The sequence below is a fragment of the Simochromis diagramma genome, unplaced genomic scaffold, assembly GCF_900408965.1.
Source record: "Simochromis diagramma unplaced genomic scaffold, fSimDia1.1 OVJJ01000381.1, whole genome shotgun sequence".
Classification (NCBI taxonomy): domain Eukaryota; kingdom Metazoa; phylum Chordata; class Actinopteri; order Cichliformes; family Cichlidae; genus Simochromis; species Simochromis diagramma.
Genome location: NW_024386737.1, coordinates 331,860 through 352,754, shown reverse-complemented (window position 1 = coordinate 352,754; position 20,895 = coordinate 331,860). Strand labels below are relative to the sequence as shown.

At 41.6% G+C, this 20,895-nt stretch overlaps 1 protein-coding gene across 2 annotated transcripts in view; it reads right to left on the bottom strand.

Moving 5' to 3' along the window:
• creb3l1 (cAMP responsive element binding protein 3-like 1) overlaps nt 1–20,663 on the bottom strand; it is a 38,570-nt gene extending 17,907 nt beyond the window's left edge. The window contains exons 1-3 of one of the 2 annotated variants that reach the window (XM_040005991.1): nt 20,302–20,663; nt 6,071–6,203; nt 3,076–3,162 (exon numbers count right to left, since the gene is read on the bottom strand). In XM_040005991.1, coding sequence (XP_039861925.1) covers nt 3,076–3,162; nt 6,071–6,203; nt 20,302–20,412 — 331 coding nt within the window. In that variant the 5' untranslated portion in view covers nt 20,413–20,663. The remainder of the gene's footprint in view (nt 1–3,075; nt 3,163–6,070; nt 6,204–20,301) is intronic. The other variant, XM_040006075.1, reaches the window with a different exon arrangement.
• Between the last annotated feature and the right edge of the window lie 232 nt (nt 20,664–20,895).

The following is a 20,895-nucleotide window of genomic DNA, read 5'->3' as shown; positions in this document are numbered from 1 at the left end:
TTTGTGAATTAACAGACTTTGGCTGTAATTTTACACATTTATTTCTTACAGTTTAAGCCCAAACAGTCGTGCTGACAGATTTCTTTTGTTTACTACAGCAGCATTTCTTTATCACAAAAACTAAAAATGTGCTGGTGAAATCGCACTTCTGTTTCTTACATTGAGATAACTGGGAGATTAAATTGAAGTTAAACTTCTTTACACTGATAGAGAGGGCAGTTTCCCCAGTGTGCCTCGCCTAAAATCAAAGTGGGCCGTGATGTAAAATGAGTTTGAGGTGACTGCTGTTGCAATTTGGTGCTATATAAATAAAATAGGATTGAACTGACTTGATTTGTTGGGAACCGCCCAAATAGGAGGACATCATAATCTTTTATTGTTACAGTGATACGTTGCTGTTGTAGACTGAGGCTAAGTAAGCACTAACTGATTTCTTGATTTCCATATAAACCGTAATGACCTTCCATCTATTGTGTGCTGTGTTCACTGTATGTGATGGGTACTTTAAGACAAAAGTGGCCTGGATGCAGTTCATCAGGCTAATATCTGATCTCACTTTTATCAACCACTGTGCAATTCAAGCAATGCAACATGGGTGATACTTGCTGGGGCAATAGGGGCAACTTTTTCTGGGTGTTTATCAGGACGCTTCTCGTATAAACAGCCCAGCAGTGGGTGTCAAATAAGTCTGATCTTGTCTGTGAGTGCTACATGATCCTTGCATCCACTGTTTTACCCATCATTGTAATTCTAATTGGACAGGACCTTCTTGTCCAACAAAGCACACTAAGATCCACAAATCCCTTCATTCAGAACTGACGTGCTTTCTGAAAGGTCAAGAACGTCTAACACCTCTTGGTGCCTAATTAACCTGACTCATCGTGACAAACAAGCAGCTGCTCTACTGCCGTGCTCTCGTTTGAAGCTGGAAAGGCCTGCAAGGATGTGCGCATCTTTGGCAAGGCTGCAAGGATTAGAGTTTGATTCTGGGAACTGAGATACTAGGATTTATGACCAAGACTTGCCGTCTCAGAAACATTTTAGCATGCACGCTAAATGGCCTGGAATCTCACAAGACATGTGCTGTGACCACATGTGCATTTTTTTTATTATTATTATCAAAGTCCCCTTCTCCAAACTGCATAAGCAATACCACACAGCAATGGAACTGTGCGCAGAAGTCCAACCCTGAAAAGCCATTCATGCAGCGATACCGCAGAACTTCTCAGATGCAGCAGTCTTGTCAAAACACTGCTACATGCCAATATGACAGCTAATAGTCCAGGAGTGCCACAACTTATCTGTCATTGTGAAAAGTGTCAAATCTAGAAGTGAAAATTGAGCATTCAACAAGTGGCCTAATCTGACATGCAGCTCTTTATTCAACAGGCACAGCACTGTGCATAAAACAGAGCCTAATATAGTAGCTAATGCTAAAAAAAAACTTCTTAAAAGCTTCTTAAACCGCTGAGACAACATGTACAACCAGCTGCATGCAAGATAGTTTTCTTTCACCGCCGCTGCACACAGTAAAACCCCTTTTGGTCATCCTCTCCAGTATAACCACGTTAAGGTTAAAAGGAAATGCTGGAAAACAGGGACTAAATCTGTTTTATGATTATTTATAACACATTGCTGGGTTTGCCATTTGCTTGCCAGAGACGCTTTGGAGAACTTTTTAACATTCATGCAAAAGCAGAGAAGAAGACAAGATGTTGTCGTCCTAAAAGAAAAGCAAAGCAACATTAACATAGTCTTGCAGCGTCTTATTTTTGCGCCAGTGTACGAGCGGAAAAGGCATGTTAGGGCACAGTTGGTTAAGCGATATTGTACCATTTCCCCTTAAAACTTTCGAACGCTGCCTCTAGAGTGAAATATTAAGGCACCATGCAGCAGATGCGGGTTGTAAAATGCATGCATGCACATGTCCAATAACAAATGCATACAACGTGGGTTTGTCAATGTGTGTGTGTGTGCACCATATGTGAACTGATAGTGCTCCAACTGCACAGTGAAGAAATAAAGAAAAGAATATCCACAAAGTACCATGAAATCACAACTAAGCAATTTTTTAAATTGTGCAATATCAAATATTTAATGCTGTATTTCTTTTCCATTTTCCTGTTTGGGTTTGAATCGCTGTGCAGATATTCATATTTTGTTTGAAGTTTGGACCGACCGGAGTGACTGTCACTGTAAACTGATTTATTCAGCCTGATATGACTTCATCCTTTGTCCCTCTCTCTTTCTCTCTCTCGGGAGCAAAGTATTATCTGTCCATCAAGGATTGTGCTTTATTTTTCAAGAAATTGTGGCATTTTGGCAGTGCAGATAATTTGATATTTATACGAATGAAGTGGATTTTATTGGATTACAGGAGACAGAGAAGCAAAAGAAGATAAACAGGCATCAGAGAGACAGAGAAAAGGAGAGAGAACGAGAGAGATAACCTGACAGAAGAGAGAGAGAGAGAGTTTCCGCTGGCTCCGGCTAAAGCTGCAGATTTAAAACCATACGCTTGTCATAGTGTTGTGTGCGTCTGTGTGTGTGTGTGCGTGTCTATGTGTGTGTGTGTCTGTGTGTGTTAGGTGGGCAGGGCTTAGCTGGAGGAAAGCTGCTCATACTGGGTTCATACAGCAGGATCCCCGGGACAAACGGAGAACAGACAGCACCCAGACAGACGGCGCGAGAGCGAGACAGGTAGAGACGCAGACAGGGAGGGTAGGGATAATGAGGAAGATGAGTCAGGAATAGACAGAGGAAGGTGAAGAAAGCAGGACTCGGAATATGCAACATTTCTCCTCAACTTGCACACAAAGTGCAAGTGGATCGTTAAGCCATTGATTATATATGACAGGATTGAGCCAATCGAAGTGCACGACAGTTGACAGGCAGCAGAGAGGGTCAGGCTGCCTGCTAAGTGTTATATCAGGCAGAAACCTGAGCCAACCAGATAACCAGGGGACAGCCAGCGTGATAAAGAGCCAGACTAAACATCAGCAGGAGAGCTTTGCTTGGCTCTGAGCGGTTTAAAAAGAAGCCAAGGCTAAGAAATAATGAAAAGATCAAACTTACCAGAGTCTTGGTCCATTTTGACTGACAGGGCTGGGCTCTGGGGGGCTGAGTCTTCACTCAAGGAGTAGCTGTGCTCTGCTTGAATATCTGTGAGATTAACAAGGCCGTCTCACAAGGATGGAAAATGTAGCAGTGCAAGCTCTGTGTGTGCATATTTGAGAGCTTTCTCATCTTCTGAGTCAATTGTTTTCAGTTCCAATTTTTAAAAATATTTCAGTCACACTCTCTGTCATGTAAATACAGAGTTATAACATGACAGCACGATTACAGAAGGAAGCCACAAAGCCAGTTCAGTGCCCGACACCTCATGAATGAGCGGTGTCACTGCAGTGCTCTTCCGGTCTCTTGGCTGCATCAGTGATAGCTATTAAGACATATTTTGTCATTAAGGCCTTAATCGATGATGATCATGAGAGCACGGGTTCCTCATGAATGCTGCCCCTCAATATTCATGATTTTCTTTAATTAGACAGAAAAATCTGCTGGGAACTTCATGATGTCCAAGATTTAAGACTCTCACAATTACTCCCAGTGCTGTGCATAAGTCTCGAGCTACCTATCATTTCTTTATAGTTTGCTTCCAAGGAGCGATAGTTCTCCAAGGTCTTTCAACAATTTCCCTTTGGCTCCCTTTTGACCTATTATCAGTCCAGTCATGACTATTGTCACAGGAATGTTTTGTTTATTAAGCCATGTAACAACTCAAAGGATGAACCAGTGTTGATCCTACAAATAAAAAAAAATGTAGCAAAGAACCCATTTTAAATTGTATCTTTAGGCACTTTGTTGCTAGGAGACTGTCACAAAAACACATCATTTGTTCCCATTTCTTCATAGTTAAATCTATGAAGAATGTCAACAATAACACAGGATTAAAAAAGTATTGTTGCACCAACAAGCTGACTCCCAAAGAGGTATTAGCTGAAAATTTGCCATATCTCAACATGAAGTTGAGTGTATCCTTAAAATCTTGAGGAAATAATTGAGAACAAAAGAAGAAGAAGCAGACCTAAAAGAAATCACTTTGGATGAACAGTATCTGCAACTCATGTCCGTAGGAAACAGGAAAAATCCAGCAAAGACCTGACACAGGACCTGAGAGATGATACTGAACTTTTAGGTGATCAGCTATTGTTCAGCGAAGGCTCATTACAAATTGTCTCAGTGGAAGGATAACAAGGAAGTCATTCTTAAGAAAGAGAAATGAGGAGAAAAGGCTGACATATGCCAAATTACACAAGAACTGGACTGAAAATCAGTGGCAACAGGTCTGATGGAGTGATGAATTCAAATGTGGTTAGAATCATTGTCAGGATATGTGGAAGAGGTTATGAGAGAGGTACAACAGTGAGTGTCTACAGTCATCTGTAAAACACGGTGGAGGCCCTATCATGGTTTGGGGCTGAATTTCAACCAGTGGTGCTGGAGTTCCTGCCGAAACTGATGCAATTATGACCACAGAAATGCACCATCAGATTGTGATTCACAATGCAATACCATCTGAAAAGCAACTAATCAGGAACAGCTTCATTGTTCAGTATGACAATGATGCAAAACACACTATCAATGCAGTAAAAGCATACAGTACCAGTCATGGATTGACCTCCCCAGAGCTCAGGCCTCAACATTACTGAAACTGTGTGGGAACATCTTGACAGAGGACAGAGGAAAAGGCAGCCAACGTTCAAAGAAGAGGTTTGAATGTCCTTCAACAAGCCTTGAGAACTATTCCTGAAGACTACTTAAAGAAATTAAAGGAAAGCTGACTAAAAGAGTTCAGAATAAAGGTGGTCATGCCAAATAGTGACTACCAAACTCATTAGAATGAACTTTTCCAGAGTACTAAAAGTACTATTTTCTGGATAAATGTATACATTCATGATGCTATGTACATATCCACATGTAGTACACATACATATGTCCATACATAGTGAGAGTGCTGTTAAGACTTTAATGTAAAAGTGACTCAGGCGTTCTTGAGACATGATAATAACATAACATCCTGCTTTTTGTCCTTCCTTCTAATCATTCTAATGACTTTGTGACTATGGCAACGACTAACAGTGACACTCATTTGTCTCAAGTGATGAGCTGATGACAGCTTCCACAGGCTGTGAGCGCCTATATTGCAATAACTTTGAGCTGATAAACAAGATCCAGTAACAAGCGAGTTTAATCTGTTCCGTTCTGCAGGCAGGAGTTCTGGAAGTCAGACTTTGGCAACAAAAGCTGGCTCTCATATCATGAAATTTGAACTCTTGGGCACAGAAGGAGCCAGCGCTGATGTCAGAGAAGGCTTTTGATTCAATCCAAGTAATGAGACTGGGGACTTTTCTCCCCAAAGGTTGGCTAAAGCCGGGTATGCAATGATATGGTTGCCACAGTTGAGCTAGTTCTGACCTTTAGACAGGTTTGAACGGTGAACTTCTTACAGTGGCTTTTCCCATAACCACAGATGTGACTGGTTCCAACTTTCTAACTTGTGCCCAGCAATTCTTGCCCTGGCGCCAGTCATTTGGTGAAAATGCATGAAACTGGTTCTAGAGTAGGCACCAGCATTGGTGCTTCATTGGTGAAAAAGAGGTAAATGTACAGTTCTGGGCTGCCCTCAATGAACAAAGACCAACAAAAAAAGAACTGCGGTGCTCTCTTGAGTCGCGGCTCCAGACATCTGTTATTACTGCGCCAAAGAAGAGTACAAAGAATGGAAACACACAGCAAATGAATTGCAGCAACTGGCCTTAGCTTACAGTTCAATAGCTATTGTCATCATACCAGCATACGTAAGTCCAACCTGGTGCTGTACCCATGTGTATTCGATCCAAGGATCAATCAGTGCTCCTGGCATTACTGGTGATTACGGAAAACAAGTGAGAACTAAACAACTAAAAGGGATGATACGGAGCAAAAAAAGCCCAGCCATAAGGAGCTGTGTGTGGGTGGGTGTGACAGGTGGATTTGGATTATCTCTCATAATAAAACAAGAGGAGCTCACCTGGGCTGCTGTCCATGTCAATGTGTAAAAATGAAGGTCTTTCTGCCAGTAGGGGTCGCTCTAATACATGGTCGTCGAAGAAACTGTTAAATAATTCACTGCTGAAGTCGTCCATCTGGTCACCCGAGAAAGGCTGGAAAACATATACAGAAACAGACACAGACAAAGGAGTATTTAGCTGACGTTACTTTATAAAACCACTCTGGTACAATGAACCTCATGCAATTCAACGTTCAATGAAAAGCACAAGGATAAAGACAAGGGAAGATGGGCTCAAGGTATGGCGCTCAAATGCTTTTCTTTCTCCAACCAACAGTGCAAATCTGAAAACATCCAGCTTTCAGTGATATAAAAAAGACAAAAGTGGCAACCTTAGATAAGCTGGGACAAGAAAATAGCTGGAAAATTACTTCATTTTCTGCAAATCGACTCATCAAATAATGGACCTATAGTTTCAGTTCTACGACAGACTTATCTCTCAGTGTCAGAAACAAGACAACATAGGCTGTGTTGATGACACGAAGAGTCAGTCAATGGGAAACAGCATTGACAGATTAATCCTCTAGTCTGGATGAATGAGTCACTGAGCAGAGAGAGACGGTGTTCTGGAAGCAAGGGACAGCACGGTGCTCTGATTTCACTGGTTTATGCACACATAAATACGCATACACACACACACACGATATGAGTCACCCTGGTCTTCAGAAAACATGGGAAAAGCTGAACCAAAGCCTATGCGCACATACACATGGGTTGGTTGGAAACCCATCAACACACTGCTTGGAGGCTCTTCAGACACAGTGACAGAAATAACTTGATTTAATTAGCAAGAAACACAAAAGTTGATTTACATGTTTTATTCCTGGAAATTAGCTTAAGCGAGGCTCCCAGAACTGCCAGAAGTGTCACAACAGATAAAATCAGTCCAGGAGCAACAATAAAGACATGATTGGGACAATAAATACAAGGCTTACCTCAATATTTCAAATACTAACAATGGATCATATGCACGGAGGGAAAGGCCTTGTAAGAACTGTAAGAAACCGACTGAGGGCTACCAACGGAGCTGACATAAACACTAAGTTTTAGAGCACATTTTAAATTTGATAGGTAAACATGACTTTCTAAGCATTCCTGTTATGATTAGATTCCCGTGTCTGTCTATTATGGGGGAATTTTTTTCCCCCTGTGAATTAATACTATCAGATAGAGCTCACATGAGCAATTTACTTTTAACAGATTTAACCTCTTCAAAAGTATATCTGACTTTTATTAATTGGCTTTATTCAAATGTTGCTGAATGTATCCATCAAAAAACATTAAAAAAAAAAACCCTGCAGAGCTCGCTTAATAACCATGACTGCATTTGAAAGCGGGGGTGGAAGTTGTATTTAAACTTCGGGGTATGTACTGATGAACGGACATCCTCCTTCAGGATTTTCTGGTAAAGCGCAGAATTCGTGGTTGCATCAATTACAGCAAGTCATCCGGAAGCAGCAAAGCAGCTGCAGACGATCACACGACCACCACCATGTTTAACTGTTGTTATGGTGTTCCTTTTATGAAATGCTGTGTTAGTTTTATGCAGACGTTACGGGACTCAAACCTTTCAAAAAGTCCAACTTTTGAATCATCAGAATAGTCTCTCAGACGATCAGGATTTTTTCAAGATGAATCATGAACTTTGACCTTAACTGATGCAAGTGAGACCTGCAGTTCCTTAGATCTTGTTCTGGGTTCTTTTGTGACCTCCTGGATGAGTCGTCGATGCACTCTTGAAGTCATTTTGTTAAGCAGTCATCTCCTGGGAAGGTTCACCACTGATCCAGGTATTCTCCATTTGTGGATAATGGCTGTCACTGTGGTTCACTGGAGTCCCAAAGCCATAGAAATTACTTTATAACCCTTTTCAGAATGATAGATGTCAATAACTTTGTTTCTTATCTGTTTCTTTAGATCAAGCCTATTTCACTTTATCAGACATGTTGTATTTAAATGATTTCGTGACTCAAGAGGACTGGCAGCAATCAGGACGGAGTGTGACTGGTGACATTAAACTCAAGTTTCTAAGAAAAATGTGGTTAATAACTGTTAATTCATGATTTAACAATGAGGGAAATTACTTTTTTCACAGGGGGACAGTTAGGTTTGGAAGTAGGGAGTAAGGTTCGGGATTTGGAGGTTCAGCAGACATGCAGCAGATGTACAGGTGCAAATGAAAATTTTAAAGATCTCTGCTACACTGAGGTGCTCCGGGTGGCCTTGACAGTAAGCCAGGAAATAGTCCTGCACACAACGGCAACTGTAATTATATGTATTTCTGTCCTATATCAACACATGCATCTTTTAAACCCACCTACGCATGTGTGAGTCATGGTCCACTGGAGTAAAAAAAAAAAAGATAAAAGGAAGTCCATGAACCAGATCAATTTTTGTACCTGAACCTCAAGGCTCACTGAACCTCCAGGCAAAAAAGAAGTGTGTACATACGCAAGAACCCGAATGATATATAGCTCACGCTATGATATGAAAAGTTTAGTTGGTTCCAAATCAGCGTGCAAACAACAGCGCAGTTTGTCCAGGACAGTGGCTCCATCAAATAAAAAGCTTTCTGTTCCATATTCACATTCTCAATGTCGCTCTCTTTTAATCTTGTGTTTTGAATTCATCCATACTTTCACTTCCTTTACTACCTATCCACCTCTGGGTTTGCCCTATCCTAAGGCAAACGACTGGGTAAACCCTGGACAGGTTGCCAGAAAGGCAGACATGAACCCAGAACCTTCTAGCTACAGGGAGACAGTGCTAACCACTACATGACTGTGCTGCCTATTATAAACTCAGCAAACTCCTTCTGTTTATAGTCATGCGAATTCCAATAAAAACGCAGTCGCTGCTTAGTGCAGTTGAAGCCAAGACAGCATAAGCCAAGCCTCAGGTCAAAAACATCTATGAACAAGAAGTAAAGTCAAGGTTTCTGTAGCAGTGAACCTGCGGGGTCTTGGCCACCCGTCGTCCTCCCTGTGGCTTTTGTGCAGTTTTCCCGAGGCGCAAAGTCTTTCACTGCAGACCTCCTGCAGTAAAGGACTGTGTTTAGCAGGGCCTGGCGGTTGCTCTTTTGACATGGATGGTCCAAAACACCCTCTAGTGTGAACCTAACTCAGTGGTGAAATACAATGCAGAAGGTGCAGTCATCTCATCATTTTCCCTTTTGAATATAACTCATGTATACAGTAATCCAAAATGACCAGATATTAGCTCATATCTTAGTATCAGTCTAGCATACACTCAGTGATCCTCTTTCACATGTGCATACTCGCCCATTTATACACACATACAGGAATAGCATATGCATCGTGACAAGAGAAGCCCTGTTGCACTAAATGCCATCAAAATATCCGTTTAAGTAACCTCGACACTGCCCCTTTAATACTGCTCCATTAGGGAATATAGGTCACATTTAAAACCACCCTATTCAAAAACAAATTGAGAAAAGTTTCCTAATTGCGGTCATAATGGGAGTGATGTAGAGAGAGGGACAGAGAAAAAGCAGAGAAAGGTCCATAATTGAAGCATTATGCATCTAAAATTAGTTCTAGTAGCTGCATTAGCTCAACAGTGCAGCCAATATGTGGTTTTCTCTTTATTCTGCTATACTGTGTTGGGTTTTACTTCATATTTGTCTACATTTGGCTTCAGTTTTGCATTCAGCTGGAAGAGCGACTCTATTTTTGGGGGGTTGGTTTGTTTTCCACTTGCTTACCTCCAACACACCTGGAGCCTTCGATGCAGCTCTCACCCAATACAAGCACAATCCTGTGTGAGGTTAATCTTTTGCTTATCCATCACCTGGCATTGGGTTGATGTATGCGCGGCCACGCTGACTTTTCCTCCCCCCTGCATCCTGCACATTCAAGTATTCTGGCTGATAAGCCTTTTTCCTCTTGTGGCTGGACATGTGCAGACTCCTTTCACTAGAAAAACAATGGGAAATCTGCAGTTTCAAGACTCGGCTAAGTTTCATCCTTCCAGGTAAACCTTAAAGGTAAAAAAAACCTGGAGGGTGAATTTCACGTGCAATGGAATAGGCTGCAAGAGGGGTGTGGCGATGACAACTTAAGAAATCTTTCATTTTAATGTTAATAAATGTTTTTCCAGTTTGAGTAGAGTGTAGATGTATACACCACAATACTGAGCCAAATGTAATAACTGAAATAATCAGATGCTGCCAAAGGTCCCTGCATCTCAACACAGCAGCAGCAGCAACAACCTCCTTTACAATCAATCATCCCTCACACCACCAGGTGAAGAGCTGCTGACACAAATAAGACTCTATGGAGAAAGCCAAGCTGTTGTTGTGGCAGCTACAGAGTTAACTTGTGGGCCACAAGTAAATTTATGCACGCAGATAAAGCAATGTTTTTGTGCCCCACCAATCCGTTTTCAGACTAAAGGTCAATATTCAGTTGACAATTTCTCTGAGCTAAATGCACCGATGCTAATCTGCATCACACCTGCACTACCTGACATTCAAATGGCAAACGCACCGGCAACATTTCCCATTCCTAGAACTGCCTTCTTTGCAATTAATTTATTATCGCAATGAACTGTTTTATCATCTGTACCGAGAACACCCTGTGTAGCGGAGCCACACTAGAAGAATACTTTTATTATTGGGGAGCTTAATAAACACAGAGTGTCTTCGGGTTCGATACTCGATCCTCAAAAATCTGCATCCGTGAATGGAGGAGCCGAAGTCTGAACCTGTTATTACCTGAAACGCTTCCCCTCTCTGCTGGGAAAAGATCCACTTTAGAGAAGAAAACAGTGTTAAAAAGCAGTTGACAAGTTTTATAGCTCATTTCAGGGCCGATGTGTCATTAGAGGGGACAAAGCTGAGAGATAAACCACACAAAGAGAGCTGGGAAAGACAGAGGTATGGGGTAATTATAAATGTAGAGAGCAGCTCTGCTATGCCTGTAATTAACCGTGTGGAGTCTTAACACATCTCTCTCTTCTCTCTTTCATTCAGCTACCTCGCTGGTTCAGGTGAAGATGGCAGAAAAAAAATGGACCAAACTGCCTAGCCACTAGTCAGCGGTAGTAGAGTTCACAGGCAAGAAGAACCACTTCCTATATCTTTACGAGGACTGAAAGCACAGACTTAAACTGGATCACTGAGGCCAAAAACTGTATGTCATTATGGAGGGAATACAGCAGTGGAAAGTATCGTAAAAATCTTCAGAACAACATGTAAAAGGCCAAAGGAAAATACACTGAAAGAAAAATATCTTTATGAAGTCATGTAGCCTTGTAAACTGTCACTGACAATCATGTGGATTTGATCACAGGCTTCATATAAAAGTTGGATGTAGCCGCTGTGACGTCCCCCAGCGGTTTGTGGACTACTGTGTTGAGGCCTCCCATCAAGCATACTGGCTGTCACCATGAAATTTAGATGAAATGGTGGAGCGCTACGTTTCTGCTAACTTTAGTAAACTTGTTTAGCAAGGTGCAAGAGACACAGAGACTGATACCTGCTATTAATGTTGACAAAGGAGATTTACTTACTTTATAAAAGGAATGTTTTGAAAGCTTAAGCCCTTTAATTTACTAGATAATTGCATTCAAATTCACCAGCACCACAGTCTGTAGTCCTGTTCATTGATTCAAATTAGTGAAGCTACAGCTCACAACTGCAGCCACCTGTCAATCAAGTGGGCCACGCTACTCATTAAGTTAAATGCACAAGTCATATAGAGGTGGTGAGCTCACACGGGAGTGGTTCAAGTGATAATAATAACAACTGTACGGCATTAAAACATTCACAGCAGGTGGGATATCCGGTCTTTAAGTGATGACCTGATGAACCCTGCTTCCGGGTCCAAACTACTCTGCATTTATTAAGGCTGTTGTGATTTTTAACATGGTTTAATGCTTTATATTTTGTTCTATTTAATGTGAACAAGCCCCTAAAAAAGTCAGTGATCACTGTCGGCTGTCAGGTTTATATTATTGGATTGTCATTTATGCTTAGAAATATTTACTCATATATGCTTAGAGTTTTATAATCAATTGCATATTGATAGAGGTTTGATCCTTAGCAGTCTGTAAAGACTCTGTGTGCCTTCCAGAGTGTTCTGGCATACACACTCACATCCTGGGGTCACGAGAAGAGGTCGTACCTTCTTTTATTGTTTTATGGTATAGCAAACACAAGTATATCTGTTTTTGGCTACGTTCACTCTGCAGGTCTTAATGCTCAATTCCGATTTTTTGATCAAATCCGATTTTTTTGTCTGCTCGTTCACACTACAAATAAAATGCGACAGCAAACGCGCTCTAGTGTGAACGCTCAAAGCGGCCCGCATGCGCAAAAGAAGACGTCATACACAACGCGCTCTGTTTAGACCCAGAGCAAACAGGATTTCTGACTGATGGCCCTTAATATAAAGACTTCGGATTTTACGTTTCCCAATTTTTGCTTTAAGTTATTTTGTTATTTACATTATTTAATGTAGATAACCTAATAATGATCCTTATTGCTGTTTTAGAGAGGAGCGGTGCTTCAAAGGATAGTTGCAGATTTCTGTCAGAATCTGCAGATTATGCAGTACAAATAAAATGTTAACGTTTCTCCAACGTTGTCTTCCCAGCAGTTTCACCGGATGGCCAGGAAGCGTTCACGATGTCTTATCGGGCGCTTCTCCGGCGCTGATAATTCAGCCATCGACACGAAATATCATCATGTGGTGGCCTCGCTGGATCCGCTGTCCACCTGCTGTGTGATGACCCTCCTCCAGGATCCCCCCACCCAAAGGAAATACACCGCTCTCAAGGCGCTGCTGCTGTTGTGCTACTCCCTCTCAAATGCAGAGCGGCCCGAGAATCCCTCTCTCGTGCCTGGATGATGGTACCGCACTCAAGCTTATGGAGAGCACACCGTCCTTGCTAGGAACGGATGACGGCAGATTCCTCTTCACACGTCTTCCTCCGACAGTTGCCGGTGCGAGCTGGCCTCGCCAACTCCCCGCTGCTGGCTGTGAAGGATTACCACTCACTTGCAGAAGAAGCGGATCGCATTCTCCTGGCTACTAGGAGGTTCGGCATCCAGGCAATAGTTCCCGACTCACCGATGGCATCTCCCGCGCCCCCACCGATTCTCAACAACTCATCGATGGTGGCTGGGATCGCGACACGGCGGCACCAGCGTGCCTTTGCAGTTTTAAGGCCGAGGGAAACTAGTCCGCCAGCGCTCTGTAGCGGCCGTGACCGCTGGGGATAAGGAAAGGCTACTCTTCGTAGAGAACTCACGCTCAGGGAGTTGACTCCGGCTCCCAGAAGAGCCTCGGGAACTCTCGTGTCGTCTTTGCATACCTTCACAATGGTATATTATTTCATCTTAAAAAAAATTGGAGATTTCCCACATACCACCAGAGAGAGCCGGACCACACTTTTATGAAGACTGAGATAGCGTAAGGAACTTGGTCAATTGAGAGAAAGTCGATGCTTCTCCACATTGAAGGGAGCCAGTTGAGGTGGTCTGGGTATTTCACATGGACATTTCCTGGACGAGGTGGTTGGGGCATGTCTTACTGGGAGGAGGTCCCGGGGCAAACCTACAACACGCTGGGGGGATTATATCTCTTAGCTTTCCTGGGAACAACTTAGTGTCTCCCAGATAAGGTGGAAAAGGTGGCTGGGGAGAGGGAAGGCTGGGAGTCTCTACCTAGACTGCAACCCCCACGACCCAGACCCAGATGAGTGGCAGAATGGAATGGATAGATAGATGGATGTTATATTGAAATTCACTTCCATTCAGTTGTCCTGAAGGGGGAATTCAGCAAGAGAGAGAAAAATCTTATTTTTTACTGTAAACATGTTTATTTCTGCTCTAAATTTGGACATTTTAAAAAGGAAGTCTATGGAAAGTCACATCCTGTACCAACCTCAAGTGGCCATCTGTGATGGCTCGACTTTTAAGTCTCGAGGTTTGAATAGAATAGAATAACTTTATTATCCACATCAATGGAAAATTGTCTTCGGGTCCTCAAGCCATAAACAAATCAATCAATTCATACATACACACATATAAAACTGGCACTTGGATTTGATGAATAATGTTTATAATGGCCTATGCAAGAAAGTATTTCTTGTGTATCATAAGTAAATTAATAGGTAAAACATAATGACTACTTGTAATCAAAGCTTCCAGACTTCATTAATCCATGCTTTAGCTAATCATGAAGTAATACAACTACTATTAAATGTATCAAACCTGCTGCATTCTGCAGGAATACAGGGAGTGCAGAATTATTAGGCAAATGAGTATTTTGTCCACATCATCCTCTTCATGCATGTTGTCTTACTCCAAGCTGTATAGGCTCGAAAGCCTACTACCAATTAAGCATATTAGGTGATGTGCATCTCTGTAATGAGAAGGGGTGTGGTCTAATGACATCAACACCCTATATCAGGTGTGCATAATTATTAGGCAACGTCCTTTCCTTTGGCAAAATGGGTCAAAAGAAGGACTTGACAGGCTCAGAAAAGTCAAAAATAGTGAGATATCTTGCAGAGGGATGCAGCAGTCTCAAAATTGCAAAGCTTCTGAAGCGTGATCATCGAACAATCAAGTGTTTCATTCAAAATAGTCAGCAGGGTCGCAAGAAGCGTGTGGAAAAACCAAGGCGCAAAATAACTGCCCATGAACTGAGAAAAGTCAAGCGTGCAGCTGCCAAGATGCCACTTGCCACCAGTTTGGCCATATTTCAGAGCTGCAACATCACTGGAGTGCCCAAAAGCACAAGGTGTGCAATAGTCAGAGACATGGCCAAGGTAAGAAAGGCTGAAAGACGACCACCACTGAACAAGACACACAAGCTGAAAGGTCAAGACTGGGCCAAGAAATATCTCAAGACTGGTTTTTCTAAGGTTTTATGGACTGATGAAATGAGAGTGAGTCTTGATGGGCCCGTGGCTGGATTGGTAAAGGGCAGAGAGCTCCAGTCCGACTCAGACGCCAGCAAGGTGGAGGTGGAGTACTGGTTTGGGCTGGTATCGTCAAAGATGAGCTTGTGGGGCCTTTTCGGGTTGAGGATGGAATCAAGCTCAACTCCCAGTCCTACTGCCAGTTTCTGGAAGACACCTTCTTCAAGCAGTGGTACAGGAAGAAGTCTGCATCCTTCAAGAAAAACATGATTTTCATGCAGGACAATGCTCCATCACACGCGTCCAAGTACTCCACAGCGTGGCTGGCAAGAAAGGGTATAAAAGAAGAAAAACTAATGACATGGCCACCTTGTTCACCTGATCTGAACCCCATTGAGAACCTGTGGTCCATCATCAAATGTGAGATTTACAAGGAGGGAAAACAGTACACCTCTCTGAACAGTGTCTGGGAGGCTGTGGTTGCTGCTGCACGCAATGTTGATGGTGAACAGATCAAAACACTGACAGAATCCATGGATGGCAGGCTTTTGAGTGTCCTTGCAAAGAAAGGTGGCTATATTGGTCGCTGATTTGTTTTTGTTTTGTTTTTGAATGTCAGAAATGTATATTTGTGAATGTGGAGATGTTATATTGGTTTCACTGGTAAAAATAAATAATTGAAATGGGTATATATTTGTTTTTTGTTAAGTTGCCTAATAATTATGCACAGTAATAGTCACCTGCACACACAGATATCCCCCTAAAATAGCTAAAACTAAAAACAAACTAAAAACTACTTCCACAAACATTCAGCTTTGATATTAATGAGTTTTTTGGGTTCATTGAGAACATGGTTGTTGTTCAATAATAAAATTATTCCTCAAAAATACAACTTGCCTAATAATTCTGCACTCCCTGTATTACGCAGACCTCCTCTCGGATTATGCACTTCTGCGCCACTGCCTCAGCGACGGTTGTTAGCATTAGCTCAAACTCTCACATAATTGCTGGCAGTAACCTGGACAGTTTTAGGTCCAAAACCCTGCAGGACTAAGGTCCATTATAATGAATCCCACAGTGAAATAAATCTGGTTCTCATACCCGACCATGCGCATGACTTATGCCTTCAAAAAAATAAGAAAAAAATCCTGACAAAGTGAAGAAATAAATTTCTTCCTGATGCATTTGTTTAAAGTGTTTCCTATAAATGAGTTATATGAGCCGCACGTGTGTTTCATGTGTCTAGTCTATGTTTAGCTTTCTCTGATTTAAGCCTTGATTTTTTTTTCCTTACATAAAAGCAGGGATTATTTTGCATGCTTAAAAAAAAAAAAGAAAAAAGAAATACCAAAAAATTCCTGGTTGCTCCAGTCTGTAGGAGATATTTCCTAGATTAAAGGAATTTCTTCCATCTTTATCACGAAACAGGTGAAATTATCCTTCACTGCACTGGTAGAGTTTACAAACAGGTTTTAAAATTCAGTAAAATACTGAATGACTGCCCTAGACCTTTTTTTTTGTGTAAAATGAAACTGCATTTTTGAGAGACCTGGAAACATCATGTCATTATCCTGTAACGCTGGCTGCCGCAGATAAGAAAATGGTAATGTTCTCTACTGTATTTGGCTTCATGTGGTGATGTGTGGCTGCAGTGGGTTGGCTGGATTTGGCCTCACTTGAACTACATTTGTGAGCAAGAGAAAAGGGAGCTGTGGTTATTGTGTGTGTGTGTGTGTGTGTGTGTGTGTGTGTGTGTGTGTGTGTGTGTGTGTGTCTGTGAGACAGACATGAAATGAGCTATAGTTCTCAATAAAACAGCAGAAGAGTATTTTTCCTTCTCTTCTCACACAAACACACACACACACACTTTGCTGCATGCCTGCACACATTCCTTCTGGCAGCTGAGCGGCCAATGGGCAGCCAGTACGCAAATAAGTTGGGCGTGTCCTTTTAAAGCTGGAGTACAGGGTCTGAATGGAGAGTAGAATAGAATAAAATAAAATAAATAATAAAAAAGAATTGAGTGTGGATGGAGAGGAAGGTGAAAAGACTAGAGCAGAAAGAAGCTTTGCAGCCTAAATATTTAACAGTGTTACTGCTTGAGCTCAATTTGTGTGATTCTCAACTTGAAAAAACAGCATATCATACTAATATATATATATATATATATATATATATATATACATATATATATATACATATATATATATATATGTATATATATATATGTATATATACACACACATGTAGTGTATATAGTGATTTCTATGTCAGTTTATCCATTACTCATTTTAGTTTTGTAATATTTTAAGTGATAAAGTTAAACAGCATAATCAAAGTGAGCACTTGTTGCTTCTGTTGTCATGTGTGAGAGTAATCTGGATACATTTGAGTTTAGGGACCGGTGGATTAACCAGGATGTATACTAGAAATTTTTCATCTTGCCTTTTGAACAATTTATAAGCAAAAGATTTAAAAAATTAATCAATCATTTTTATTTTATTAAGCAGACATAGTAAAAAAAAAAAAAAAACTTCAATGGCTTTACTTCTCTTTATTCATACTTGAAGTTGTTAACAGGTTGCATTGTTTTTGCCATAGTTACAACTTCGTTACCCCTGCGTTATGTGGCTGTGGGTCATATGACTACGAAATAAAATAAAAGGCACATTAATCCATTCTGAGAAAATAATTAGCTGTGCCTCCAATCTCATTTCCTTTAGGATTAAGGAGAACATTTATGAGTTGCTGGCAGGTGGTAATTTGGTGCTCTCTACGCATGATCAAAGCATCTGTAAAGGTTTAACAGTAGCCGAAGGACACTCCTGTTTAACCGTGCCTCTTGTGTTTTTAAAGTGATTCGCGCTTAATGCTTACGTGTGTCTTAATTTTTCTTTCTTGTTATTATTCAGTAGTCATCAGACGAAGAGCTGAGGAGGGTTTCTTGTACAAACACCTTATGTTTGGAAATTTGAGGAATTTGCTTGCGTCACGATCGCATTATATGAGTTCAAAATGATAAATCAATAAAACTCCACGTCTGTGCTCATATTTGGTCGCACTCTGCTCTTTGTCAGGCCCGGCAAATTCATTTCACGGGCAGTAATTTGGAGTAAATTGTCCCATTAGCTGACAATCGATTTTTGTTTTGTCTTGCTGCCCACACCTATTTCTTGTACCCACTGGTTATTAAAAGCTATATACTGTAAAAAGGTAAATAAAAAGCAGAACAAAAAATGTTTAAACCCCTGCTGGACTGGACCACAGTGCACAGCCTATTAAAAACCAAAGAGCTGAGGTCTCCCTGCATCCAAGCAGTGAGCCTTCCAGCTTTTAACACATTATTAAAAACTTGTCCATTGTGGTAATAAATGCCACTTAAAAATATTTATATATATAAAAACAGAGCTCTCTGCTCATCTCTGCACAAACCACAATCTCAAACAATTCTGTACATAAACATAGAAGAATTGTAATTTTTATTTTAAATGAGAATAAAAAGACAACAAGTAACATGAAAGACTTGTTAACTGCAACTAAGTTGGTTGAGACTAAAATGGAGCCAAAAAGGAGTAAGTATGCAATTTCCAACTATGGTTAGTAGGAAAGCAAAAAAAACAACAACAACAACAAAAAAGCACATTACTGTGGGTTTAAATAAGAACTCATTTATTACAGAAAAGTAATAGAGTTATATACACCTGAAAAAAAGCTAAATAAATGAAAGGAAAAATGAACCAACGGCATGCAGAACTCTCAGCTCATGCTGCAGACTTGAGAGAGACTGAAATTTCAGTTAATCAGCCATCCTTTCCCATGTCCTCTGTGGTGCAGCCCAGCCTAGTGGCTTCACAGCAGAGTGGACTACTTTATTTAGAACAGTGTTGTGGGGTTTTAAACCACGAGCAGACTGCTCGGCTGACTCACCGACTAGAATAGAGGTCTGCCTAAAAAACCTGTGGCGTTTAAAAAAAGAAAAGTGGGGATGACACAAAGTGGAAAAAGAGTGAGCGAATGAAGGGAAACAAAGACAAAAGATGCTGCTCTTAACAGAGTCTGCCCTCTGTGGTTTGCAGCAATTAAGTCCCTAAAGAGAAGGGTGCAGGAACTCTCTGGAGCACGGCGCACATTCACTGTACTTGGCGAGGATGAACGCGTCCCGCCATGCTCACAGGCTTTTATCGATCCTCTCATCACTATTAACTCTGACTGTGTTTACATTCAACAGTGTGGCTAAAAAAAAAGTGCAGAACCAGAAACACGAGCTCGGCTGCCAGCGTTAAACAGACAATCTCCACATAACAATGACTCACTATTCATGGAGCAATTTGAACCCTTGATTCTTTATCAAATCCTGGCTTGCTGTTGCAGCACTTTTGCTATATCAAGAAATCTACTGTTGGTGCTACTGATGAACAACCATGATTCTACACAGCCACATCCTGTTGTTTGTAATAGTGACAGACGAGGTGTCTCTGCAAGGATGGGGATGTGCTCAGAGCACCGAGGGAAACAGGTACCGTTGGACTCGCAGGTGTGCGGGGATTTAAGTCGCCATGAGTGATGATGACCAGCCCCAATCCTAACCCCATGTTTCTGAGAAGCAAAAAATGTTTGTTTGGGGTGTTTTTTTTAAATCAGAAAGATTGCCAAAAAATTAAATAAATAAAATAACAATACAAATAAAAAATACAGTGATAGCACAGAATTGGGGTTAGGGTTATCACTGATGACTCCACAAGGTTGCATAAAAAGACAGATTGGAAATCGGATGAAGCCATCAAGAGATAAATACAATAATTAGGTAGATTACAATAAAGGAGGGATTAAAGACTATTTTCTTTTTTCTTTATAAAATGATTCAGATTTAATGAAATAAAAACACTTGAGATTGTAGTGAAAGAGTTAGTACACTGACACACTCACACAAACTAAATTAATAGTCAGGTGTGCTGGTGAATGCTGCAACATCTGCCAGCTGAACACACACACACGCAAGTTAACCAGTAACACCCCAGCCTGTGTGTGTTCCCGATCTCGCAAACACATTAGTTTACACAATTAAACACACACACACCCCTACACACGTACACACATGGGGTTATGAGCACAGGTTACGAGCCCCGGATGTCTGTCAGGATCTAACAGCTACACCGCCCTCCTGAGGTCCGGCTCCGGGCGGAACAGGCAGTGTAGGTGCGTTTGATTTTAACGTAGATGGCAAGAAAAAAAAAGATAGAAAGAGAAAGAGCACTAAGAGTTTGCGGTGATAAAAATGTAATAAAAAAAAAAAGCCTCACCACATTAGTGAGAAAATCTCCGTCGCTGAGTTCCTCCAGGTCCAACAGGTTGGTCCCTCCGGACGGATAGAGTTTCTCCGCTGTTAAACTGTCTAAGATAGAGTCCATCATGACTGCCTGCGTCTGTCTGCAGCTCACCGGACGGATGGACAGCTGTGCGCGTCTTTAAGTCAGACCATTAAAAAGCGGGCAGTTTGTTTTCACACGGCCTCGCACCGCCTGTGTGTGACTCCAGCTGCTGCTGCTGCTCTCTCTCTCTCACTGTCAGCGCTGACAAATGTCAAATTTTCACATCCTCCTCCAGTTGCGTGTCGCTGAGACGTCGGCGCTTCTTCCAGCTCTCTCCTCGCGTGCGCCGCCTCAGCCACTCGCTGATGAATATTCAGAGAAGCCCCGCCCACGTGACGTCCAAAAAAAAAAGAACGCGCCCACAAAACAAAGTTGTAGTCTGTTATTCGCTCATTAACAAAAAGGAAGAAAAGAAGAAGACTACGCGACCCATTTAGGGCTTTAGATCTGGGGTGTCAAACATAAGGTCTGGGGTCCAGGAGTGGCCCAACACAGACTCCAATCTGGCCCACTGGATGGCTGCAG